The sequence below is a fragment of the Coregonus lavaretus genome, assembly GCF_964263955.1.
Source record: "Coregonus lavaretus genome assembly, chromosome: 28".
NCBI lineage: Eukaryota > Metazoa > Chordata > Actinopteri > Salmoniformes > Salmonidae > Coregonus > Coregonus lavaretus.
Genome location: NC_140015.1, coordinates 18,636,170 through 18,663,773, shown reverse-complemented (window position 1 = coordinate 18,663,773; position 27,604 = coordinate 18,636,170). Strand labels below are relative to the sequence as shown.

Sequence of the window (27,604 nt, the reverse complement as noted above, 5' to 3'; positions counted from 1 at the left end):
ACCCGTTACCGTACCACACGGTAATTGTACTGTATATTCACATGTACAGCAGTACACCTTTGTGCCACTAGAGGGTAGAGAAAACAGGTAGAAATCTGAAACTGCTTGCACAGGTTGACAATAAACAACTACAGTATGATCGAGAAGGTTCATTAGAAAGTATGATAAAAAAAAGTATGTGTTATATATTATTATGCGCCAGTGCCAGCTGTCATTGCGTTCATCATCCATCCATCACTGTTGAAGAGGTGAGAAGGGGAGCTTTCAAATTTGTTCCTCGCGAGACTCTTTCGTGGGAAAGGGAATTCCCGTAGTGATGGCGGCGCCGCCTGACACGGATAGTTTGGAGTCACGTATCAGTAAGTATTTTTAAAGTTGTATTTGTAGGCTGTAGAGAGAGCTATTGGAGCATGCATTCTTGGAAAATAAGCGTTTCGCTGTCGACCGAGATGACAGTTTAAGCAAAATCAAGGTGCAAACTGGGAGGGACTGTAGACCTCTCATAAACAGCACGTTAACTAACTAACTAGCTATCTGTTTGGCTAGCCAGCTGGAAAGCTAACGTGAGCTAGCTAGCTAGTTAGTTAGCCAGATAGATTCCCAGAACCATCTAGACTAGAGAGAATGCATCAAACTCTTGCTAGATACGGGAACCAGCAAGCCACCTATCGTGAATTCATATCCTGCCATAGTGACTATAAGCTTAGCTATGTGACAGTGTGTCAAATGCAAGACGCCTAGCTCACTCCGTCAGTGAGAGAGTTGGAGTCCCTTGCAAAGTCGTCCAAAGTAACGTTACTGCTGGACAGCTAAAGTACTTGCAATTATCTGTTTTAAAACAGTTATGCAACAGAATTGATTGATGTTCTTCATTTTTGACAGTTTCCTGAATTAAACATGGATATGTGTCATTTACTATCGAAAAAATATTCTGATTAACCTTTGCTTCCCCTTTTCCCAATTTCCTTAATTCTCCAATTACAGACAAGGCCACAAACCCACTAAACAGAGACACAGATTGGGACAGCATCCAGGCCTTCTGTGACCAGCTCAACAATGATTTGGAGGGGTATGTGAATGTCAGTGTCTAATAACATGTACACGTCTTAGCACTATTGTTTTCACCTCTCAGGAGTAGCTGTACTGAGTACATGCTTGTTACTTAAAGCTGCAATATAACTTTTTGGGCTACCAACCAAATTCACACAGGAATGTGAGTTATAGATTTTACATTTACGTCATTTAGCAGACGCTCTTATCCAGAGCGACTTACAGTTAGTGCATACGTCATTATTATTTATATTTTTTATACTGGCCCCCCATGGGAATCGAACCCACAACCCTGGCGTTGCAAACGCCATGCTCTACCAACTGAGCTACATCCCTGCCGGTCATTTCCTCCCCTACCCTGGACGACGCTGGGCCAATTGTGCGCCGCCCCATGGGTCTCCCGGTCGCGGCCGGCTACGACAGAGCCTGGATTCGAACCAGGATCTATAGTGGCACAGCGCCACTCGGGAGATCTGTCATTCTCATTGAAAGCAAGTCTAAGAAGCGGTAGATTTGTTCTATGTGCTCTGTTTCTATGCTTCCCATTCTTAACTTTCGTTTTTGCATTTTTTGGTTTTGTACACCAACTTCATACAGCTGAAAATACAATATTTGTCATTATTGAAAATATATTTCACAGCGGTTTAGATGGTACAATGATTCTCTACACTATACATTGCTTGCTTGTTTTACCACATAAACTGAAATTAGGTAAACTATTAGAATTTTAGCAACCAGGAAATGGCGGCGCAATTTCTTCATATTGCACCTTTAAGATTTCTGACACTGACCCTGTGCTGACATCTGTGTCATTCAATTAAAAAACATGGTGTTGTCTAGAGTAGAGGGAGAGGCAATATTGCATGTTGTACAATAGTCAATGGTAGATAGATTTGCTGCCAACTTCATTCCCATCAAACTCTTTATGTTCCATTTCAGACCCCAGCTGGCCACAAGGCTACTGGCTCACAAGATCCAGTCACCTCAGGAGTGGGAGGCCATGCAGGCACTCATGGTGAGTTGAGTGATGGCAGTGTGTTGTAATGGGAATCAGAGCCAATACAATTGACAGCCTTCTGTGTAGTGTGTGTGCCTACATTCATATTGAAGAAATTAATTGTGTGACTCACTTGTGATGTGTGTACAACCAGGTGCTGGAGACGTGCATGAAGAGCTGTGGGGAAAGGTTCCATAGTGAGGTGGGCAAGTTTCGCTTCCTCAACGAGCTCATCAAAGTGGTCTCTCCAAAGGTAATGATTGGCTCTGTCTGTGCCTTTCACTGAGCAAGTATGTTAAGATTGGATAAGCTCTATCACTCAGCATGCTCCTGCTCTCTCCCTCAGTACCTCGGCACCCGGGCTCCAGAGCCAGTGAAGAAGAAGGTGTTGGAGCTCATTTATAGTTGGACACTGGGGCTGCCTGACGAGGCAAAGATCGCTGATGCCTACCAGATGCTTAAAAAACAGGGTGAGCTGTTCTGATAGTGATGGACGCACAGTTGTTGTTTAGGTAGTTGTTAATGTTATGTTTACCTTGGTTTATGTTTTTTTTTTTTAACCAGGCATTGTCAAACAGGACCCAGTTCTTCCAGCTGACAAATTCCTCCCGCTTCCACCTCCCAGACCAAAAAATGCCATATTTGAAGATGAGGAGAAGTCAAAGGTAATGCATTGTTAAACAAAAGAAACATACAAGTATTTTTTTCAAATGTTGCATTACAAATGTGATTCACCATGCATTCTCCACTCCATTTACCACCCCCTCTCTCTAACTTTAAATTCTTGGTGTCCCTGGTGTCTTGGTAGACACTGGCTCGCCTGTTGAACAGCACTCACCCTGAGGACCTGAAAGCAGCCAACAAACTGATCAAGGAAATGGTGCAGGAGGTACAGTCTCTTTTCTCAAGCTCACGTAAATGTATGAATAAAATAGATATATAGGAAGTTACATTACAGTAATACAGATATGCACATCACATCGCACAGTATGAACTGTATTATCTAGTCTGTGTGTTAGTATGGGAGAGAAAGAGAATGCCCAAATGCTTTAGTACTATACTGTCGTGTAAGGGGACTGAGTGAGCAGCACTCACTGAGTGAGAAAGTGGGTGCTCTGCCCTGAGGGGTTGACTCCTTGTCAGAATCATTCAGTGTTTTCATGAATCTGTCCTTAGTTTAGGGACAAAGGATCATTTCCTTCCCCCTCTTCCCTCCCTGGTTTCTTCTTCCTGACCCGTGTGTGTGTCTCAGGACCAGAAGCGGGCGGAGAAGGTGTCCAAGCGTGTGAACGCCATCCAGGATGTGAACGAGAGTGTCAGCCTACTGACTCAGCTGCTGGAGGACTACGACAGGACCACCAACCTACAGAGCAATGCAGAGCTCATCAAGGTCTGTGTCACTGATACACAAGCAACACCATGCTATGACAAACCACAGAGACACCTCCCACATTGCCATAACAGCATCACCTATATATGATGTATACAAAGCACTGCATGCAGATACAGACATTTGATAGTGTGTATTTGTGTGTTTAGGACTTGTACCAGCGCTGTGAGAAGATGAGACCCACATTGTTCAGACTGGCCAGTGAGACAGAGGACAATGATGAGGCTCTGGGTGAGTTTTCAGACACTCCTCATTGTTTTTTTTATTCATTTTTTATTTAACCTTTATTTAACCAGGTAAGCCAGTTAAGAACAAGTTCTCATTTACAACTGCGACCTGGCCAAGATAAAGCGAAGCAGTGCGATAAAAACAACAACACAGAGTTACATATGGGGTAAACAAAACATACAGTCAAAAATATAACAGAAAATATATATACAGTGTGTGCGAATGTAGTAAGTTATGGAGGTAAGGCAATAAATAGGCCATAGTGCAAAATAGTTACAATTTCGTATAACACTGGAATGATAGATGTGCAAAAGATGATGTGCAAATAGAGATACTGGGGTGCAAAATAAATAACAATATGGGGATGAGGTAGTTGGGTGGGCTAATTTCAGAAAGGCTGTGTACAGGTGCAGTGATCGGTAAGCTGCTCTGACAACTGACGCTTAAAGTTAGTGAGGGAGATAAGAGTCTCCAGCTTCAGAGATTTTTGCAGTTCGTTCCAGTCATTGGCAGCAGAGAACTGGAAGGAATGGCGGCTAAAGGAGGTGTTGGCTTTGGGGATGACCAGTGAGAGATACCTGCTGGAGCGCAGACTACGGGTGGGTGTTGCTATGGTGACCAGTGAGCTAAGATAAGACTGGGATTTGCCTAGCAGTGATTTATAGATGACGTGGAGCCAGTGGGTTTGGCGACGAATATGTAGCGAGGGCCAGCCAACAAGAGCGTAGAGGTCACAATGGTGGGTAGTATATGGGGCTTTGGTGACGAAACGGATGGCACTGTGATAGACTACATCCAATTTGCTGAGTAGAGTGTTGGAGGCTATTTTGTAAATGACATCGCCGAAGTCAAGGATCGGTAGGATAGTCAGTTTTACGAGGGCATGTTTGGCAGCATGAGTGAAGGAGGCTTTGTTGCGAAATAGGAAGCCGATTCTAGATCTAACTTTTGATTGGAGATGCTTAATGTGAGTCTGGAAGGAGAGTTTACAGTCTAACCAGACACCTAGGTATTTGTAGTTGTCCACATACTCTAGGTCAGACCCGCCGAGAGTAGTGATTCTAGTCGGGTTGGCGGGTGCAAGCAGCGTTCGGTTGAAGAGCATGCATTTAGTTTTACTAGTGTTTAAGAGCAGTTGGAGGCTACGGAAGGAGTGTTGTATGGCGTTGAAGCTCGTTTGGAGGTTTGTTAACACCGTGTCCAATGAAGGGCCAGATGTATACAAAATGGTGTCGTCCGCATAGAGGTGGATCCGAGCATCACCAGCAGCAAGAGCAACATCATTGATATACACAGAGAATAGAGTAGGCCCGAGAATTGAACCCTGTGGCACCCCCATAGAGACGGCCAGAGGTCCAGACAACAGGCCCTCCGATTTGACACATTGAACTCTATCTGAGAAGTAGTTGGTGAACCAGGCGAGGCAGTCATTAGAGAAACCAAGGCTATTTAGTCTGCCAATAAGAATGCGGTGGTTGACAGAGTCGAAAGCCTTGGCCAGGTTGATGAAGACGGCTGCGCAGTACTGTCTTTTTTATCGATCGCGTTTTATAATATCGTTTAGGACCTTGAGTGTGTCTGAGGTGCACCCATGACCAGCTCGGAAACCGGATTGCATAGCAGAAGGTACGGTGGGATTCAAAATGGTCGGTGATCTGTTTGTTAACTTGGCTTTCAAATACTTTCGAAAGGCAGGGCAGGATGGATATAGGTCTATAACAGTTTGGATCTAGAGTGTCACCCCCTTTTGAAGAGGGGGATGACCGCGGCAGCTTTCCAATCTCTGGGGATCTCAGACGTTACGAAAGAGAGGTTGAACAGGCTAGTAATAGGGGTTGTGACAATTTCGGCGGCTAATTTTAAAAAGAAAGGGTCCAGATTGTCTAGCCCAGCTGATTTGTAGGGGTCCAGATTTTTCAGAACATCAGCTGTCTGAATTTGTGTGAAGGAGAAGCAGTGGGGGCATGGGCAAGTTGCAGCGGAGGGTGCAGAGCTGGTGGCCGGGGTAGTGGTAGCCAGGTGGAAAGCATGGCCAGCCGTAGCAAAATGCTTGTTGAAATTCTCGATTATTGTAGATTTATCGGTGGTGACAGTGTTTCCTAGCCTCAGTGCAGTGGGCAGTTGGGAGGAGGTGCTCTTATTCTCCATGTACTTTAGTGTCCCAAAACTTTTTGGAGTTAGTGCTACAGGATGCAAATTTCTGTTTGAAAAAGCTAGCCTTTGCTTTCCTAACTGATTGTGTATATTGGTTCCTGACTTCCCTAAAAAGTTGCATATCGCGGGGGCTGTTCGATGCTAATGCAGTATGCCACAGGATGTTTTTGTGCTGGTCAAGGGCAGTCAAGTCTGAGGAGAACCAGGGGCTATATCTGTTCTTAGTTCTGCATTTTTTGAATTGGGCATGCTTATTTAAGATTGAGAGGAAAGCACCTTTAAAGAACAACCAGGCATCCTCTACTGACGGAATGAGGTCAATATCCATCCAGGATACCCGGGCCAGGTCAATTAGAAAGGCCTGCTCGCTAAAGTGTTTTAGGGAGCGTTTGACAGTGATGAGGGGTGGTCGTTTCATCGCGGACCCATTACGGACGCAGGCAATAAGGCAGTGATCGCTGAGATCCTGGTTGAAGACAGCGGAGGTGTATTTAGAGGGTAAATTTGTCAGGATGATATCTATGAGGGTACCCATGTTTACAGATTTAGGGTTGTACCTGGTAGGTTCGTTGATAATTTGTGTGAGATTGAGGGCATCTAGTTTAGATTGTAGGTTGGCCGGGGTGTTAAGCATATCCCAGTTTAGGTCACCAAGCAGTATGAACTCTGAGGATAGATGGGGGGCAATCAGTTCACATATGGTGTCCAGGGCACAGCTCGGGGCTGAGGGGGGTCTGTAGCCAGCGGCAACAGTGAGAGACTTATTTCTGGAAAGGTGGATTTTTAGAAGTAGAAGCTCAAACTGTTTGGGCACAGACCTGGATAGTACGATAGAGCTCTGCAGGCTATCTCTACAGTAGATTGCAACCCCTCCCCCTTTGGCAGTTCTATCGAGACGGAAAATGTTGTAGTTGGGGATGGACATTTCAGAATTTTTGGTGGCCTTCCCAAGCCAGGATTCAGACACTGCTAGAACATCAGGGTTGGCGGAGTGTGCTAACGCAGTGAATAACTCAAACTTAGGGAGGAGGCTTCGGATATTGATGTGCAAGAAACCAAGGCTTTTACGATTACAGAGGTACAGAGAGAGAAGAATATGTGGGTGACGATGTACAGTATATAACAATTGTTTCTCCTTGTGTGTGTGGGCAGCGGAGATCCTCCAGGCCAACGACAGCCTGACTCAGGTCATCAACCTGTACAGGCAGCAGGTGAAGGGGGAGGTGGTGAACGGGAACAATTCAGCTAACACACAAAGGCTCACAGGTGAGCAGCAATGGGTCAATGAGACATCCATAGGGACGATAGGGTCACTTGACACAAGCTTCATAGGAGTGGAGTAGAGTATATGATTACATGCATGGGCTAAAGATGAGCTCTCACTGTACACTTATCTCTTACAGGAAGTAGTACGGCGCTGCGTGATCTATCGGGATTGGACACATCGCCCCAGTCACCTCATTCCTACCCAGAATTCCCCACTCCAACAGACAGCCTAAATGCTCCCTCTCAGGAGATGGGCATCAGTCTCCTTGACGATGAGCTAATGTCACTAGGTAAGAGCAGACAACATATTACATTAAGTCTTCCAAGACCTCTGCTACTTCCACGTTGTGTGTGTTCATTATGGGTCACTTTGTGCCTATCTTTCCAAGTTTTGAGTGAGGGGACCCACACCTCCAGTCCGGCCTCCCAGCCTGAGGACTCTACCGCCTGGGACTCTTTCCAGGTGAGGGGGAGAACTGAGCACTTCACACAGGGAGACATGATGTGAGATGATGGATAATATTCACAGTTAACACCAAATCCATTGAGTCCCTTTTAGCTTGATAGATTGCCATTACTTGGGCAGGTTCATGATTTATACCTAAAAACAAGTGTAACGTCTCTGTCTTACACATGGCGTCGCTTTCTTTGCAACAGTCTTCCGACAGTGTTGATATCCCAGCAGCGCCCAGTGTATTACTGAGTCCAGATCCGCCCCCCTACATCCAGCCTCTTTCCACTGGAGCCACGTCTGGAAGTTCAGCCTTAGATGAGTTGGATCTGCTGGGGAAGACGCTGCTGCAGCAGTCCCTACCTCCAGAGGGCCTGCAGGTCAAATGGTAACTAACCCTTCACCATGGGATGGTTTTACACCGCAGGAGATGTTTGTGTTAAGTATCTGTGTTAGTCTGCCAGTTATGTTGCTGCTTAGTACAGTATTGATGGACCACTGTATTCATTATGATTTAAAAAGTCACTTCAAGTGCTGTAGAAGCGAAACAACAATATATGAAGAATCATGAGGTGTTGACCATGCCAACTTGTTGTAACATCATGACAGACACTCAGCAACATTGTTCAACCTTTGTAGTACCCATATCTATTTTCAGGGACAAGCAACCGTTCAAACCTACTCTACGAGATCTCCAGAACAAATCTGGAACTAATCCAAGTCCTATCCCAGCCTTCTCCCCTGAGCACCCAGTGGCTCTCCTAGGTGATAGGTTGTTGGACACCTCTCCGGTTCACACAGTCATTCCCCCTATAGAAATGACCCTGACAGATGTTTTTGTGCCGCTTGAGTCCATTAAGCCCAGTAAGTATCTATAATATTTATAGTATCTACTTGCTATGCTAATAGTCCATCACATTTGAACAGTCTTTTAAACTTGCTCTGTTGTCTCCAGGCAGCCTGTTGCCTGTGACGGTGTTTGACGGCCACAGTTTGCGGGTGCTCTTCCACTTTGCACGTGACTCTCCGCCCTCTCTTCCTGATGTGCTGGTGGTGATCATCTCCATGCTCTCCTCCGCCCCGGTTCCAGTCAGCAACATCCTCTTCCAGTCCTCTGTCCCTAACGTAAGACCTCTTCTCTCTTAATCTGTCTTTTCACCTTCCGTTCCATTGTCAGTGTAGGGTTGACATCATGTCCTCTGTTGTAGACAATGAGAGTGAAGCTACAGCCCCCATCAGGAACAGAGCTTCCAGCCTTCAACCCCATCCTTCCACCTGCTGCCATCACACAGATCATGCTGCTGGCCAACCCTCACAAGGTACCAGACTGTATAGACACTAATTGAAAGCCTGTTATATACCCCTGTGGCATCCCCAACATTAACATTTCTTGTAATTATAAAGCCAAATAGATTTCTGCAACACTTATTCAACCCTGAATTCTCTTCTTTCCAGGAGAAGGTGCAGTTGCAATACAGGCTAACCTTCACGCTAGGAGAGGAAGACCATGATGAAAGTGGAGTTTTACAACAGTTTCCACCTTCAGACACGTGGGGCAATCATTAACATTCAACAGATTGACAATATTTGGCTCTGCTATGAGCCTTTGCATCCCACACTCAGACACGGCATAAACCTTGCTTTTTAAACATGCTTCTATATTTCTATTCATTACCTTGCTTAGCCATTCTCAACTGTTTGTACGCTTTATGCTTTGGAGTAATGTCCTCTGTGCATCTTTACAGAACTTTCTTTGGCTGCTTTCAAACATGCAATAGTACTATGTGTTACAGCCATGTCTTGTTTTTAACAGTTAGTATAAATTCTATGAAGGGAAGAGACAACCTATTTGTTTACTTTCATGATCCGGGAGACATGCAATGGACCCTTTGGGAGGTTTTGTGGAAGGCTCATCTTTATCTTTTGTGTCTCTTTTATATAGCTGTAGACTGTCCTGTTGAATGCCCTGCTGACGTTCTGTGTTTACCCCACCGTGCCAGGTTTGCTTAATGTGATAATGAAGGAGCACTCTTCCTCTCCTTCTGCACGGAGAATGATTTGCCTCATGTCCTTGTCATGTAAAATTAGACACATTCTAACACTGAAGTCCTATTTAATCTGCCATTTGTGCCTATTTAAGTTTTGTTTTCACGGTCATGTCCATTTGGATGGTTTCTTGGTTTTACCGGTTACTCATTTGATCCATAAAGCTTTTCAGACATTGCATATGTAAATATGAGTTTGGGTATGAGTCTTTTACTCCTAGCAGCTTCATAGATTACCTGTTCCGGGAAGAAGTCTGTTTTAGAGAAAGATGAATGTATGTCAAGTTCTTTCAGTCTTGCTGAATCACTCCTTCCTCAAAGGCTCTCCAATACAACTATGTAAATGTTGGAACTTCTGTTATGTACATTTGCCAAGTGCAAAGAGAACATTATTGAAAATATTTAAGAGTAATATAATTTCTTGGGGTTTAAACTGTTTGTCATTAATTAAGATGGAGTCTGACAGTCTTAACCAAACTCATTCGCACAATGGTAGTTTTAAGAGCAGTAGTTGGAGCACAATCAATAATACCTCACCTAGTGGAGTACAGAAACTTTATTGAAACCTGAAAAACAAAACCAGACAGTAAAAAAAGTGCTTTTACATGTCAGTCTTGTCTACATACTAGAATGATTCAACTACACAGAGAAGCAGCTAAGCACAAACCTATACATCCCTACACTAGGAAGAAACAAGCATGTGATAGGTTTACAGAGTTCAATAGAGAAACAATATCCCAAGACCATGAAACAAAAATGAAATATGCTACAACTACCGAGGGGTTGAATGATCCCTATCAACATCAAAAAAACAAACAAGTGTAACCATAAGTATAAAGGTTTGAATGAACAAACTAAAGTTTAATATCTTTTTAGAAGTCTAGGAATAACCTAATGACAGGAAATGTCTATCCATATTTCAAAATACTGTACTGGAACTGAATTACTAATCACCTTTTTCAGAGAAATTCTAAATGGGAAAATCACTTGTATACAAACACTAAAGCTGAAGAACCAAAAGCGCAACATCTGAATGAGCTGAGAAAAAAAAAGTTGTAGAGAAACTGTAGCACCTACCTCTGATACACCTAAAGGCAAAATAACACTAGTTCACTGAAGCAACTCATTCCAAACTCACAATAATAAGAACGCCGGTTTGTACAATAATGAATTAACCTTTAAGTTTGAGGACAATAATATGCGGAAAAGGTTACACTTAACCAGACTTAACTGTTGACAGCACTGGATATGTATTTTGTGGGAAAAGCAACATGAAACAAACTAATTAGATGGCACTTCAATGAAAGTACACCATTTCATTTTCATCATCTGCAAATTTATAAGGATTCAATTTCAGCACAAATGTATTCCACTTTAATTGTGGTCTTCTAACTCCTTGAAGGACAATCATCTGCATAGCTATTTTCATGCTTAGAAAAAATCATTTCAAAGCACTGATGTCAAACTGCTTGTTTATTATTGGAATGTTGATGAATGTCCACAACAAATCGGCTGACTTTTTAATTTTAACGCTCACCAATCTACCAAACACCTCTGGCTTTATGTCAGCTAAGGCCAATATTTTGAGCACAGTACTCCAGAATCTCCAAACTTGACAATCTAAATCCTTACACAACTGACTTTTCTGGTTGATGTTGGGGATTGTATGCATGTGTGGTGAGGGCTATCCCCAGCTTTACTTCCTCTGTGAGGTTGGAGGGGGTGGGGGAGCAAACTGGAAGGGCGAGTGCCCCATTAATCCCATCATGGGCTGGGCTGGGGTAACCTTCTGGGCCATGAGGGGCTGCGGCCCTGATGGGGGTGGAGGGGGCTGACTGGACCTGTTGACTGAACCAAACTGCCCCGCTGACTGATCCTGCCCCCCATCGCTGCTCCCGGACTTGTACTGGCTGCTCCCGCTCTGGTACTGGTCGTAGGAGGAGCTGGAGTTGGAGCCATAGCTGCGGCTGTCCCTGCTGCTCCTGTCCCTGTAAGAAGAGGAGGAAGAGGACGACCTGTCCCCGGCGCGGCTGCTCCCTCCACCTCGGCTGTCGCGGCTGAAGCTGCTGCTGCTGTTCCCCCGGCTGTCCTTGCTGCCCCCGCTCACGGTGCGCATGCGCCGGTTGCACTCATCCTGATACATCAGGTTGGGGTTATTGGCGTTGGAGCCGTTGCCACTGTAACGTGACCTGCTGCCTGCATTCCAAAGAGAGGAGAAGATGCAGTCCGATTTATAAAATGCTGCACATACCTGGACACACCAACACATACTGTAAAAAACTAGCTTGTTCAAAGTACAATGAAGAAACCTCAAAAGTCAACAGCCCACTGTCAATCACTTCAAAAAAATGTAGAGGGGCAACTCTTTCCTTCCAGACATTTCCCTTGAAGGCCCTCCCTCATTCTCTCACCTCCTCCACGGCCTGTGTTTACCAGTTGCAGCAGCTTTGGGTTGATGGCCTGCCGGGCCTCCTCTAGCACACGGATGAGCTCACGGGCCTGACGAAGGTTGCCTGGGGTGAAAAACGTGTAGGCCGTACCCTTGTTGGTGCTACGGGCCGTACGGCCGATACGGTGGATGTAGTCCTCAGAGGAGTTGGGGTAGTCATAATTGATGACAAATTTGACATCCTCCACATCTTGTGTTAGGAGTTGGGGTAATTGAGTGGGGTAGGGAGGGTTAGTCAATGGGGGAGAAGAGACGAGGACAAGTTAGGAAAAGCAGCATTGATTGATAGAAACATTACACAACAATAAATATGCCACCTGTGGAAAGGTCAGGGAGAGGAATGGAGAGTTCATTTATTCCTATTTTAAGATATTTGTTTTGTGCACCAAGCAAAACTAGAAATGTACTTGGTACAGACAATACCCATAAGACACAGATCAAACTCTGAAACCTCACTTACCGGTCTAGTGAAGGCTGAACAATCTAATCGGTACATAATGCAGAAAAACTTTAATCTTACTTACCCCAAAATACTGTCAATATTTTTTGTTAACCAATACATTATGTTGCTCGAAAAATGAAATGGGCTCCTCAGTATTCCAGCCACTCTACATTTCAAATGAATCCAATGCTTTTGGTCAAGCACTGAATCTACTGCTTCTTCTTGACCAAAACGTTACTATAACAGCCAATCAATACCAGATTCATAGCCAGATAGACTAAATAATTAAAAATAGGGTTTGAACATCCCCATTTTGAGTGGAAATAAATGGGGTACATCTGTATCCATTGACAAAACAGGCAAAGGGTAAGATTTCTTTAAAGGTTTGAATTTAGTAAAGATTTCTTTTAAAGTCTGTTTCTCATTACAGTTGACATAGGGCTCTGAAAACACTGCTGTGGGTTAAAAATGTCTCCTTTTTCTTACGGATCGATGAGGTGGATGGGAACAGGGAAGGGGGGGGTGAGGTACTTACCCCGTATTAGAGATGACTTACAAGGTTAGCGCCCTCTGTCCCCCCCTGACCAGTCCTGGGAGGTCTGTAGGGGTAGGAGAGTGAGGAGGACAACATGGGTCCTCCCCCCCTCCCATCACTCCTCCACACATCCCTCCCAACTGGAGTGGCAGAGCCAGAACCCAGGCTGGACTGGGTCTGACACCACACCCTCGCTCTGCCTCTTCACGTCTCCCTGCTTCTTTCAGCCTGGGAGAGATTGAGGTTGTTCATCAGGGGCATGAACAGGGGAAATTGGGCTACTGTTTCTGTACTGTTGGGTACTTCAACTTCAGGGGTCTAAACATGGACTTACTGTAACTACCTGTATGGTAAGCATTCTCTCCCGTTTCTTGCGAATACCTGATGTTTAATTCTAGTTTGGGGGATATTTTCTGGGGTTGTTGTTGAGATTATCCAAGGTCTTTGGTAGAAATCTGTTCAGAGGAGACAAATGGAAGAGACCCAGGGAAGTCCCCCTGGGTCCTTCCCAGACTGGCAGCGTGTCCAGGAGCCCAGGGGTTCAAGTGCAGTAACAAGAAACAGACACTGGGGTGGCGATGTGGAGGTTTTGGGGAGCTAAAATACTCAACATAAAGGGACTTTGTCAGGGAACATGAGCATTTGTAGAGGGGGGTATATACCGATTTTGTCAGGACATGGATTCTGACTGGGGTTTGCTGAGCGCGGGTAGAACGTTTCCATTTTTCTGAATAATTTCTACAGGTCTGGGTTGTCTTTGCATGATGCAAACAAAGAGTAATTCGATATTTGAAGTAAAGAGATGAAAGCATGAAAGATTGGGGAAGAAGGCCAAGGGATCACATGACCAAGGTCAGAATAAGCATAGCAAGAGGTAGAAAGAGAAAGTATCTCTTAACAGTGGACTATGAACGGGTAAATGGACAGTGTAAAGTGTGAGAGATTAAGGGGGTGGGCAGAGAGAACAAAGGATAGAGAGAGACAGAGAGAGGAGGGGATATATAGAGAGGCTCCTTCAGGCCAGGACTCCTGCCAGCCAGGACCAGACATGACGCCCGCAGAGGGAGAGGCCGGCACAGCCAGTGGTGGGGTTGTCAGGCTGCATAGGGGGCTGCAGGGGCAGTTTAGAGGGGAGCCTCCAGCATAGCGACCCACGCTTGGCCTGCCGCCTTTTCCTGTCTTCTTGTAACGCACCACTGTATCTATTAACCTCTGGGGAAATTATTTGTCTACATTTAAGACTAGCTATACTATATGCTAGAATTACTTTAAGAATGTTTCTGGCAAACTTCTTATCAATCAATTGATCTCCAATGATGCCAAACCTAATTTAGTATCTTCAAAGATGTGTAACTAGGGCTTTTTTGAAAACGTTCTATATTAGCAAAGGGAATGGAGAAATCCTCTGAAAACCTTAAAACTGTTTAGTGAAACAAACCTGCTTAGCATTGTGTAGCTATATTAGTGTAATTTACTAAATGAACTACATGTGGTGCATTACTGTTGCAGGCTGATGGCTTAGCTTGAGGGAGGGCGCCCCCCTCTTGGCCCTCTGAGCTGACCGCCCGCCCCAGTTTAAAATTTGGAATCCCAGCAGCACCCCTCCTCCCCACCCCTCTGTCGTCCAGGCAGTCAGTTTGCTGGAAGGGGGAGAGTTTTTTTGAGGGCTCTGTTCTGGGTTTTCGGAGAGATGGCTGTGTCTGGGATTGATAAATCAGGCCTCCTCTCCCCTGTGTTTCTCTCCGCAACTCAGGCTCGATTAGTCATGCCTAGGTCCGGCTGCAGGCTCCCGTGGGCCTGTGCGCTTCTAGTGCCGGAAGAGAGACTTGGAAACAAAACAAAATGAAAGAAAATAAATGAACACAGAAACAAAACAAAATTTGGTTAAAAAAATAGATTGCCATAAGGGGGTGCATCACTCTCCATACCCCTTATTTTAAGTTCATACTTCACACACTGACAAAAGGTAGCTCAAATTACTATATGTTTTTAGATGTACTCAATGGTTGGATTTTTCTAGCCCTGTTATTCAAGGGACCTGGCATTCCACAAAGGAAAATCAGTTCCAGAAATAAGGCATACTTCTTAAATACATACTCTGTATCTAAGAAGTACTGATGACAAGAAAGCCACACTTCATATTAAACAAAGTGGCAACAGTCCTCACAGAAATCTGCTTCAATGTGTTTTGTGGAGGCCATTTCATGAATTCAATAAATCTATACATTTCTTGGGATTCTTACATGCAGTGGGGCTAGTATACTTGTACATCTAATCACCATTAGCTGTCCTACTCATAGCCCATGGAGGGAATATGTCTGTGTTTGTATTCATGCCGAGGGACTGTGCTTTTATTCTGAGCACACAGTACATACCTAAACCACGTGAGGCCACATCAGTAGCAATAAGAATAGGAGCCTTGCCACTACGGAACTCTATAAAAGGAGAGGAAATACCAAGAGAGATCAGCTGAGGGACACAAAGGAAGGCGTCACGACAACAACCAATACCAATTAGCCCTATACTAGCCCATATAATACTCATAATAAACCAAATCTTACCTGTCAGCACCCAGTCTCTCTCTGGCTGAGTCTTGTCACCATGGATACACATCGCTGGCCACCTGAGGAGCAAACCAACCTGTCAGTTTGATGATCAGTAATTGGGAATTGTTATGAAGTAGTACAACCCCATGACCATAACTTTGTTATATTCAATGGTATCAATTAATTATTCCCAGAGTGTGTGCGTTCCTTTCCCTCGCTCACCCATCGCGTCTCATTCTGCGGGTCAGATCATCGCAGCGTTTCTTGGTCTCCACAAAGATGATGGTCTTGTTCTCCTTCTCAGCCATGATCTCCTCCATCAGCTGGAACAGCCTGGGAGAAGGTGAGCGAACATGTTAGCCAATGCAAGCTCTTTGGAGAATTAGTTACATTGTTCTACGACCAAGCCTCATCAGTTTGCATCAACACAGTCCCATTCACTAATGCTAATGTTTCAGTGGAGTAGAGTGAACAAGTATTAGCCTCACTTGTTGTCCTTCTCGCTCTCTGCGCACACGTCCACAATCTGCAGGATGTTGTGGTTGGCGCTCAGCTCCAGGGCTCCCACGTTGATCTGGACATAGTCCTTCAGGAAGTCCTCTGCTAGCTGCCGCACGTCCTTCGGCCAGGTGGCACTCCACATCAGGGTCTGTCTGTCAGGCTGGGATGAGAGCAGCATTAGAAACTCTTGATAAAAAACGTAAGCACATTTTGTAGTAGCTAGCAGCAGTAGCAGATGTTTTATTATAGTATAGCAGCAGCACGGGGATATAGACTAGAAACCACTAGCCATTTGGAATAAAGAAGTTGCAGTAGTCCATCTACAGAAATATACAGTGTACAAAACATTAGGAACACCATCCTAATATTGAGCTGTACCCCTTTTGCCTTCAGAACAGCCTCAATTCATCAGGCATTGGACTAGAAGGTGTCGAAAGCGTTCCACAGGGACTCTAATGCTTCCCACAGTTGTATCAAGTTGGCTGGAAGTCCTTTGTGTGGTGGATCATTCTTGATACACAAAGGAAACTGTAGAGCGTGAAAAACCCAGCAGCGTTGCAGTTCTTGACACACTCAAACCGGTGCCCCTGGCACCTACTACCATACCCCGTTCAACGGCACTTAAATATTTTGTCTTGCCCATTCACCCTCTGAATGTCACACATACACAATCCATGTCTCAATTGTCTCAAGGCTTAAAAATCCTTCTTTGACCCGTCTCCTCCCCTTCATCTACACTGATTATAGTGGATAGCTGACATCAATAAGGGATCATAGCTTTCACCTGGTCAGTCTGTCATGGAAAGAGCAGGTGTCCCTAATGTTTTGTACACTCAGTGTATGTCTTAGGCAGGCCTGAAATGCGTCAATATGTAGCTAATGCATGGGAAAGAGATAAGTTAATAACAGCTGTAAAATGAGGGTTACTTTGCTTTTGAGTGACGAGAGAACCCTACTCACCCTAATCTGGTCAACAATCTTGCGGATCTGTGGCTCAAAGCCCATGTCCAGCATTCTGTCAGCCTCGTCCAGCACCAAGTAGGTGCAGCGCCGTAGGTTCGTCTTCCCTGCCTCCAGGAAGTCAATGAGACGACCCGGGGTGGCGATGCAGATCTCAACACCTGTGAGGGAGAGTGAGAGCAGGGTAGGTTTCTCTGGTTTGGACAGACATGCGTAATAGAAAAGAGTATGGAGTATCTTCACCGTATAGGTCATATCATGGTAACTAACATGACCTGACAAAAATGTGAATACTGGAGGTGGTATAGTAGAAGTACTGTAACATGTGTAGGCCCTTTTCCATAGGAGCCTCCTTACCTCTTTCCAGATCACGGATCTGGGGACCCTTGGGCGCTCCCCCGTAGACACAGGTGCTCTTGATGCGGGATGACTTGCCGTATTCATGCGCCACCTGCTGAACCTGCTGGGCCAGCTCTCGAGTCGGTGCCAGAACCAAACACTGCACAGAGACAGGACGGGGATAGAAAAAAACACTCCCCTGAATAGAATAGAATCCATTTTGGAAGTGGCTGATATCCATTCATATGAACAATTATAGGAAACACATGCCATAAGATTCATCCAGAATGGTTTACTTACGATTGGTCCGTCTCCTCTTTCTAGGTAGGGCTGGTGGTTAATGTGCACAATGGCAGGCAGGAGATACTGAGGAGATACAACAACAAGGGGATAAATACCCCACATCAAGCAAGAGAGATTAATAATAGAGAAGGATATAGAGCCCAACTGATATATAATTTCACCGATATATATCAATTCCACTATAACCAATATTCAATTAATAGAATGTAAAAAGGGAATCTCATGCTTATCGGAACACTTGTGGACATTCTCATGATGTGTCATTACTGTCACAATGTAAGAAATCAACATTTGCAGCATATTTCTTAGACAATTGCTCTTTTGGATGGCCATTTCTGAAAAGTCAGTGTGGAAAATGTTAACTTTCATTTATCCACTGTAAAACAGTATATCTGCAGGGCCTCCTGTAGCTCAGTTGGTAGAGCATGGCGCTTGCAACGCCAGGGTTGTGGGTTCGATTCCCATGGGGGGCCAGTATGAAAAATGTATGCACTCACTAACTGTAAGTCGCTCTGGATAAGAGCATCTGCTAAATGACTAAAATGTAAAATGTAAATGTATATCATATTGATACGTTTTGTCCCCCCAAAAAAATCAGAATCGGTATCGGACCCCCCAAAACACATTTCGTTCGGGCTCTAGAAGGAAGACAAGAAAACTGAGGATATTGTATGGCAGTCAACACAGGGGTATGTGTTAAAATGCTCAGAAAGACAAATGAATAAAGATGTCTACAGATATGAACAGTGTGCATGCTGCTATTGTTCATAATGTGTTGCGGTAACTTTGTGTTCATGCTGTTCTGTTCTTGTGGATGTATAATGATGGAGCTGCAGCTGCATCTCACCGATAAGGTTTTCCCAGAACCTGTCTGTGCGATGCCCACCATGTCCCTGCCACTCAGGGCCAGTGGGAAGCCTTGTGCCTGGATAGCTGTTGGCTCCTTAAAGTTCTGCTGTATCAGCACGTCCATCACATACTCTGGGTGAAGTGGATAAGAACATCTTATAAGCATAACTAAATAACTACAAGTTGCTTTGGTTGACAAAACTAAGGTTCAATTGGCCACATTACCTGCCAGAGTTTTCCCAGAAGTAAAAATGATATGCATATTTCCAATGAAGCCAGGGCAGTTCAGATGTACTGAAACATGTTTGTACTTACGGGGGAAATGGGCCTGGGAGAAGCTAGTGACAGGTTTTGGGCAGCCTGACCCCCTGATAGTGATCTCCTTCTTCCTGCGAAACTCCTCCAAGTCATACTGAAAGACAGAAAACAATATCTGAGACAATAAGAAAAAAACTATCCACAAATAGTGTCAAGGGTGGCACATCTGACAACAACTGCAGACTAAGTCCATAAGAGTATAGGGCAGTGATTTTCAATATTAGTGGAGACCAAGAGTGTGCAGACTGCCCAGCACAAATAAACCAGATTCAGTAAACATCCAACCCTTGATTAGTTGAATCAGATGTCATAGTAGGCCTACTGGACTGTGCTGTAACAAATGCACACGCACATCCTGTGGTTCTCCATGACTGAAGAACACTGGTGTGTGGAGATACCTGGTTCATGCGCTGGACATCTGGATGTTCATTGTAAAAGTTCTTCTCAAACTTTGGAAGCTCGTCTAGGTCCCATTTCTTCTTGCGCAAACGCTCCCCTGGGTTCCCAAACTTCTTGTTGGGAGGGGGACCTCTGCTAGACCCAAAACGAGGACTACTAACATGATGACACGCACATAGATTAGTATTTGATTACTTCCAAGCTAGACTCACACACACAATATTGTACACAACATTTGCCAAGGACAGAAAGAATTGGAGGGAACGCATATTGGCCATTGGTCCCAAAGGGTATGAAGAGGATTACATAGCTAGCTAGCTAGCTAAGTAGCTGGTCTTTATAGATTCATTGTAGCTCTCCATCTTTGGTTTGATATTCATGTTAGCTAAAGTGAATAGAAATAGCCTGGAAACCCGACGTTGAATTGTATTGAATTCTACATTGGGCAAAAATGTGTGTTTGGATCAGGAAAGTTTCCACTCAAGACCTCTACAAGCCAGCATGTTGAATAAAATGACATTGAAACATTATCTACCGGTTACTGCTATTGGTCCTTTTTACAGTAGGAATGTGAGACAATATACAGTGCATTCAGAAAGTATTCAGACCCCTTGATTTTTCCCACATTTTGTTACGTTACAGCCTTATTCTAGAATTGATTAAATGTTATTTTTTTCCTCATCAATCTACACACAATATCCCATAATGACAAAGCGAAAATAGTTTTTTAAATAAATGTTTGCTAATGTATTACAAATAAAAAACAGAAATACCTTATTTACATAAGTATTCAGACCCTTTGCTATGAGACTCGAAATTGAGCTCAGGTGAATCATGTTTCCATTGATCATCCTTGAGGAACTAGACACGGACATGAATGATCCATTGGTAGTTTGTTGTAACCAAGTATTGGTGCTAAACCGTGTGTTATTGGATGCTAGCATGCTAGTTAGCTATGGCGTCATAGGATACGGTGCCCTGGGCGGTTTTCACAGAAGAATACTGTACCAAGTTAGCTAGCTGAATAAACTAAGTTAGTCTATTCCTGGAAACATTGAACTACTGTAGATTACAGCAATTATAATTTCTAAAGTGGAAGTTGGAAGAGTTGTATTTGAGTGTTTCAGTGAAAGGTTAGTGAGGGGGGCCTCGTTTCCCCAGATGTTTAGTTAATTTCATTCCGATCTCCTTTGCATTAGTGTAGCCATTTCTGTAGCCTGTCAACTATGTGTCTGTCTATCCCTGTTCTCTCCTCTCCGCACAGGCCATACAAACGCCTCACACCGCGTGGCTGCTGCCTCTCTAACCTGGTGGTCCCTGCACGCACGACCCACGTGGAGTTCCAGGTCTCCGGCAGCCTCTGGAACTGCCGTTCTGCGGCCAACAAGGCAGAGTTCATCTCAGCCTATGCTACCCTCCAGTCCCTCAACTTCTTGGCGCTGACGGAAACATGGATTACCACAGAAAACACTGCTACTCCTACTGCTCTCTCCTCGTCTGACCATGTGTTCTCGCATACCCCGAGAGCATCTGGTCAGCGGGGCGGTGGCACAGGAATCCTCATTCTCTCTTTCTCCCCTGACCTATCTGTCTATCTCCTCATTTCAATTCCATGCTGTCACAGTCACTAGCCCATTCAAGCTTAACATCCTTATCATTTATCGCCCTCCAGGTTCCCTCGGAGAGTTCATCAATGAGCTTGACGCCTTGATAAGTTCCTTTCCTGAGGATGGCTCACCCCTCACAGTTCTGGGTGACTTTAACCTCCCTATGTCTACCTTTGACTCATTTCTCTCTGCCTCCTTCGTTCCACTCCTCTCCTCTTTTGACCTCACCCTCTCACCGTCTCCCCCTACTCACAAGGCAGGCAATACGCTTGACCTCATCTTTACTAGATGCTGTTCTTCTACTAATCTCACTGCAACTCCCCTCCAAGTCTACGACCACTACTTTGTATGTGGTCCTCTGTAGCTCAGCTGGTAGAGCACGGCGCTTGTAACGCCAAGGTAGTGGGTTCGATCCCCGGGACCACCCATACACAAAAATGTATGCACGCATGACTGTAAGTCGCTTTGGATAAAAGCGTCTGCTAAATGGCATATTAATTAATTTAATTGATCCTTTTCTCTCTCGTTCTCCTCCAACACTACTCACTCTGCCCCTACTCAGATGGTAATGCGCCGTCGCGACCTTCGCTCTCTCTCCCGCTACTCTCTCCTCTTCCATCCTATCATCTCGTCCCTCTGCTCAATCCTTCTCCCTCCAATCTCCTGATTCTGCCTCCTCAACTCTCCTCTCCTCCCTTTCTGCATCTTTTGACTCTCTATGTCCCCTATCCTCCCGGCCGGCTCGGTCCTCCACTCCTGCTCCGTGGCTTGACGACTCATTGCGAGCTCACAGAACAGGGCTCCGGGCAGCCGAGCGGAAATAGAGGAAAACTAGACTCCCTGCGGACCTGTCATCTTTTCACTCCCTCCCCTCTACATTTTCATCCTCTGTTTCTGCTGCTAAAGCCACTTTCTACCACTCTAAATTTCAAGCCTCTGCCTCTAACCCTAGGAAGCTCTTTGTCACCTTCTCCTCCCTGCTGAATCCTCCTCCCTCTCTGTGGATGAGTTGGTCAACCATTTTGAAAAGAAGGTTGACGACATCCAATCCTCATTTATTAAGTCAAATGACACCGCTGGTCCTGCTCACACTGCCCTACCCTATGCTTTGACTTCTTTCTCCCCTCTCTCTTCAGATGAAATCTTGCGACTTGTGACGGCCAGCCGCCCCAACAACCTGCCCGCTTGACCCTATCCCCTCCTCTCTTCTCCAGACCATTTCCGGAGACCTTCTCCCTTACCTCACCTCGCTCATCAACTCATCCTTGACCACTGGCTATGTCCCTTCCGTCTTCAAGAGAGCGAGAGTTGCACCCCTTCACAAAAAACCTACACTCGATCCCTCCGATGTCAACACCTACAGACCAGTATCCCTTCTTTATTTTCTCTCCAACTCTCTTGTTATCTCTCTCAGAATGACCTTCTTGATCCAAACCAGTAAGGTTTCAAGACTGGTCATTCAACTGAGACTGCTCTTCTCTGTGTCACAGAGGCTCTCCGCACTGCTAAAGCTAACTCTCTCTCCTCTGCTCTCATCCTAGACCTACAGTGGGGAGAACAAGTATTTGATACACTGCCGATTTTGCAGGTTTTCCTACTTACAAAGCATGTAGAGGTCTGTAATTTTTTTTATCATAGGTACACTTCAACTGTGAGAGACGGAATCTAAAACAAAAATCCAGAAAATCCCAATGTATGATTTTTAAGTAATTAATGTGCATTTTATTGCATGACATAAGTATTTGATCATCTACCAACCAGTAAGAATTCCGGCTCTCACAGACCTGTTAGTTTTTCTATAAGAAGCCCTCCTGTTCTCCACTCATTACCTGTATTAACTGCACCTGTTTGAACTCGTTACCTGTATAAAAGACACCTGTCCCCACACTGAATCAAATAGACTACAACCTCTCCACAATGGCCAAGACCAGAGAGCTGTGTAAGGACATCAGGGATAAAATTGTAGACCTGCACAAGGCTGGGATGGGCTACAGGACAATAGGCAAGCAGCTTGGTGAGAAGGCTACAACTGTTGGCGCAATTATTAGAAAATGGAAGAAGTTCAAGATGACGGTCAATCACCCTCGGTCTGGGGCTCCATGCAAGATCTCACCTCGTGGGGCATCAATGATCATGAGGAAGGTGAGGGATCAGCCCAGAACTACAAGGCAGGACCTGGTCAATGACCTGAAGAGAGCTGGGACCACAGTCTCAAAGAAAACCATTAGTAACACACTACGCCGTCATGGATTAAAATCCTGCAGCGCACGCAAGGTCCCCCTGCTCAAGCCAGCGCATGTCCAGGCCCGTCTGAAGTTTGCCAATGACCATCTGGATGATCCAGAGGAAGAATGGGAGAAGGTCATGTGGTCTGATCAGACAAAAATAGAGCTGTTTGGTCTAAACTCCACTCGCCATGTTTGGAGGAAGAAGAAGGATGAGTACAACCCCAAGAACACCATCCCAACCGTGAAGCATGGAGGTGGAAACATCATTCTTTGGGGATGCTTTTCTGCAAAGGGGACAGGACGACTGCACCGTATTGAGGGGAGGAAGGATGGGGCCATGTATCGCGAGATCTTGGCCGCCAACAACCTCCTTCCCTCAGTAAGAGCATTTAAGGAATACCTGGGATAGGATAAAAGTAACCCTACCCCACCCTCCCAAAAAAAAAAAAAAAAAAAAAAAAGAAGAAGATATATTGTTAAGTGGTTGTCCCACTGGCTATCATAAGGTGAATGCACCAATTTGTAAGTCGCTCTGGATAAGAGCGTCTGCTAAATGACGAAAATGTAGAAATGTAAATGTAATGTTTCTACAACTTGATTGGAGTCCACCTGTGGTCAATTCAATTGATTGGACATGATTTGGAAAGGCACACACCTTTCTATATAAGGTCCCACAGTTGACAGTGCATGTCAGAACAAAAATCAAGCCATGAGGGTGAAGGAATTGTCCGTAGAGCACCGAAACAGGATTGTGTCTGGGATAGGGTAACAAAAAATTTCTGCAGCATTGAAGGTCCCCCCAAGAACACAGTGGCCTCCAACATTCTTAAATGGAAAAATTTGGAAGCACCAAGACTCTTCCTAGAGCTGGGCGCCCGGCCAAACTGAGCAATCAGGGGAGAAGGGCCTTGGTCAGGGAGGTGACCAAGAACCCGATGGTCACTGACAGAGCTCCAGAGTTCCTCTGTGGAGATGGGAGAACCTTCCAGAAGGACAACCATCTCTGCAGCACTCCACCAATCAGGCCTTTATGGTAGAGTGGCCAGACGGAAGCCACTCCTCAGTAAAAGGCACAAGACAGCCCGCTTGGAGTTTGACAAAAGGCACCTAAAGGACTCAGACCATGAGAAACAAGATTCTCTGGTCTGATGAATCCAAGATTGAACTCTTTGGCCTGAATGCCAAGCGTCACATCTGGAGGAAACCTGGCACCATCCCTACGGTGAAGTATGGTGGTGGCAGCATCATGCTGTGGGAATGTTTTTCAGCGGCAGGGACTGGGAGACTAGTCAGGATCGAGGGAAAGATGAACGGAGCAAAGTACAGAGATCCTTGATGAAAACCTGCTCCAGAGCGCTCAGAACCTCAGACTGGGGCGAAGGTTCACCTTCCAACAAGACAACGACCCTAAGCACACAGCCAAGACAACGCAGGAGTGGCTTCGGGACAAGTCTCTGAATGTCCTTGAGTGGCCCAGCCAGAGCCCAGACTTGAACCCGATCGAACATCTCTGGAGACCTGAAAATAGCTGTGCAGCGACGCTCCCCATCCAACCTGACAGAGCTTGAGAGGATCTGCAGAGAAGAATGGGAGAAACTCCCCAAATACAGGTGTGCCAAGTTTTTAGTGTCATACCCAAGACGACGTGAGGCTGTAAATCACTGCCAAAGGTGCTTTTAACAAAATACTGAGTAAAGGTTCTGAATACTTATGTAAATGTAATATCCTGTTTTTGTTTTTTTATATACACATTTGCAAAAAAATCTACATCTGTTTTTGCTTTGCCATTATGGGGTATTGTGTGTAGATTGATAAGGGGGGCAAACAACAATTTATTCCATTTTAGAACATGGTTGTAATGTGGAAAAAGTCAAGGGGTCAGAATACTTTCCGAATGCACTGTACCCACATGCACGCCAGATGTATCACCTGTAACATGCCCTGAACCATGTATGCTTGCATGGCCTGCATGTATTTTCATATTGTGCCCATGCTTCTAGTGATAGAACTCTGAACGCACTACCAGCGCCTTGAAAAGTTGATTTAATTATGCTTTCCTGTGGATATATTGTCTCACATTCCTACCTGCAAAAGGACCAACGGTAAAGTAAGTTAAAATATCATTTTATTCAACATTCTGGCTAGCAGAGGTCGTAAGAAGAAACCTTCCTGATTCAAACGCTCATTTCTGCCCGACGAAGAATTCAATGCAATTCATCGTCGGGTTTCCAGGCAAATAGCTAACGTTAGCTGTCCGACTTACCCCCTGTCGCGACCACGGTCCCGGTCTCCATACGACGAACCGCCCCTCATTTTAAAAACCAATTTACTTCTACCTAGCTAGTTAGTTGGCTAAATATATACAAAAATATATTTCTCCGTTGGAACAGAGGCAAGTTTTTGCAGGCAAGCCTTAGATATTCGCGTTCAAAACGGCAAGCTATCTAACGTTACAGTAGCTAGCTAAGGCCCTTATTGTGTTAACATTAGTTGGCTAAGAGACGGCTAAGTTACAGCTAGCTAGTTATAAAAAATGTGAAACTGAGAATTTGTTTAAATATTATTGAACGAACGTGTACAAAGCGTTAAGACAAATGAACAAGTATTATTATTATTTTTACTACAAACCAACCCAAACAGGTGATATCTAAATGTCTCGGAAACTGCAGCCAAAGATTTAAATGCGCTGCAGCGAGTGTTGTGTTGTTGTTAGCTTGAGCTTGCTAGAGTTCTTCTTCTATGGTATTACTGCGGTCCACAAACAACGTTAGCGGTGCATGCTGCCACCAACTGGATGCGGTGAAAACTGATACGCCTTAATGCAAAATAATAGGGAGAAGGGAAGGGTGAAAAAATATACTTATTAGTCAAAAGTAAATAAAACAAACTGCACTCCTTCAGTCAGATTCAAATGTATGGATGGGGGAACCTCTTCATTCAGTATTTCCTGTAACATTTGGGGTGTAAAGTCCTGGAGATCCAGAAGTATTTTTGCCGTAGTCACAATTATGTCTAGTTTCTTAGATTTTTGTATTAGTTTGTCCAGTGCAATTTATCACTTGCACAATAAATGCAACAAAGTCCACCTTCACTGTTAGTGTTTCTGGATCCTTCTCCTGAACTGCATTCACTGCAGGCTGTGGGGCATCCACTGCCATCTCATCTCCACTTGCTCTTTCAGCTATTTTCACAGCCTCCACATAGGAGACCTGCTGGATAGCCCTGATCCTAGCCACTGCGACCTCCTTCATCCTTACAGGGCACTCCAGGAACTTGGGAACGTGATTCCCATCACAATTACAGCAACGTGCTTCATCTGACTCTTCCTTCGACAAACACTTGCCACGTGTCCAAACTTTTTACAATCGTAACACTGCAGCAGCTTCTGTAGATACAGTCTCACCACATATCTCACATACCCAAGTTTTACATGAGTCGGGAGAAACGCTTGATCAAAAGTCAATAATACCACTAGGCTTTCCTCTTTCTTTCAATTTATCATTTGGGTCAGTCGACGTGCGTCTACCACTTCGGTGTCCTACTCCAAAAATCACAGTTTTCCACATCATACGTTGATAGTTTGTAGAGCCACAGTGCTTCCTCCCTTTATTCTCTTTACACACACACAATCAACACACCACACCACTTCTGGTCACTCTGACCGACTTTTACCAATGCGTCCTTTACCATCTTTGAGACCACAAAAGGGTTACCCAAAAAACATCCTTGCTGGTGAAATCCAACAATAAATTGATCTTAATTTCCAACTAGCCCTTTTAGCGCCATTCTTCTTTCTCACCGTTGTCCACTTATCATTCTCATCAACTCCACTCGCGCCAACAAAATCAAACATTGCATCCGCTTCTGCCGTTACACGACCTGCCACCACCAGGACAGATTCAAATTCCTAAATCCACCTTCCATATTCCTCCACTCCGGAAGCCTTTATCCTTCTCGTCCTCTCATTGTAGCTAGCTAACGTCGCCATTCCCTCAAGCCCTTGTTCTTCCACCCCCCCATACACGCGGAGACTGACTCAATCGGTGCCTCCAGTGATGCTATCTCTTTCATCGTTACCCAACGCTTAGGTTTACCTCCACTGTACTTATATCCTTCCATATCCTTGTCTGTGCATAATGCCCTGAATCTATTCTACAATGCCCGGAAATCTGCCCCTTTTCCCCTGTACCCAACGCACTAGAAGACCAGTTCTTAAAGCCTTTAGCCGTCTCCTTATTCTACTCCTTCTCTGTTCCTCTGGTGATGTAGAGGTTAACCCAGGCCCTGTAGCCCCCAGTATCACTCCCAGACGTTATCATTTGTTGACTTCTGTAACCGTAAAAGCCTTTGTTTCTTGCACGTTAACATCAGAAGCCTCCTCCCTAAGTGTGAGTTATTCACTGCGTTAGCACACTCCGCCAACCCTGATGTTCTAGCAGTGTCTGAATCCTGGCTTAGGAAGGCCACCAAAAATTCTGACATTTCCATCCCCAACTACAACATTTTCCGTCTCGATAGAACTGCCAAAGGGGGTGGGGTTGCAATCT

The 27,604-nt window shown here is 44.9% G+C and overlaps 2 protein-coding genes across 3 annotated transcripts; one reads left to right on the top strand and one right to left on the bottom strand.

The window, feature by feature from the left end:
- The first annotated feature begins 61 nt into the window (after positions 1 to 61).
- On the top strand, positions 62 to 9,775 carry LOC311104141 (ADP-ribosylation factor-binding protein GGA1-like). Its single transcript, XM_084145828.1, has 17 exons — positions 62 to 359; positions 985 to 1,069; positions 1,990 to 2,065; positions 2,202 to 2,300; positions 2,394 to 2,517; positions 2,612 to 2,712; positions 2,856 to 2,936; positions 3,300 to 3,437; positions 3,587 to 3,668; positions 6,972 to 7,085; positions 7,223 to 7,375; positions 7,475 to 7,548; positions 7,743 to 7,924; positions 8,195 to 8,400; positions 8,492 to 8,661; positions 8,745 to 8,855; positions 8,992 to 9,775. Exons 1-17 carry the CDS (start codon positions 317 to 319, stop codon positions 9,100 to 9,102), a joined length of 1,950 nt encoding a protein of 649 aa, XP_084001954.1. The 5' UTR covers positions 62 to 316; the 3' UTR covers positions 9,103 to 9,775.
- A 347-nt stretch (positions 9,776 to 10,122) lies between these two features.
- On the bottom strand, positions 10,123 to 25,774 carry LOC311104143 (putative ATP-dependent RNA helicase DDX17). 2 transcript variants are annotated; one of them, XM_084145830.1, is made up of 13 exons: positions 25,321 to 25,774; positions 19,222 to 19,378; positions 18,821 to 18,917; positions 18,504 to 18,637; positions 17,654 to 17,719; positions 17,372 to 17,513; positions 17,015 to 17,175; positions 16,042 to 16,214; positions 15,776 to 15,886; positions 15,569 to 15,630; positions 15,383 to 15,442; positions 11,993 to 12,220; positions 10,123 to 11,777 (listed from the first exon to the last, which is right to left on the bottom strand). In XM_084145830.1, exons 1-13 carry the CDS (start codon positions 25,368 to 25,370, stop codon positions 11,278 to 11,280), a joined length of 1,941 nt encoding a protein of 646 aa, XP_084001956.1. In that variant the 5' UTR covers positions 25,371 to 25,774; the 3' UTR covers positions 10,123 to 11,277. The 2 variants fall into 2 exon arrangements, with proteins under 2 accessions (XP_084001956.1, XP_084001957.1); XM_084145831.1 differs by having other exon boundaries at positions 19,222 to 19,375.
- Between the last annotated feature and the right edge of the window lie 1,830 nt (positions 25,775 to 27,604).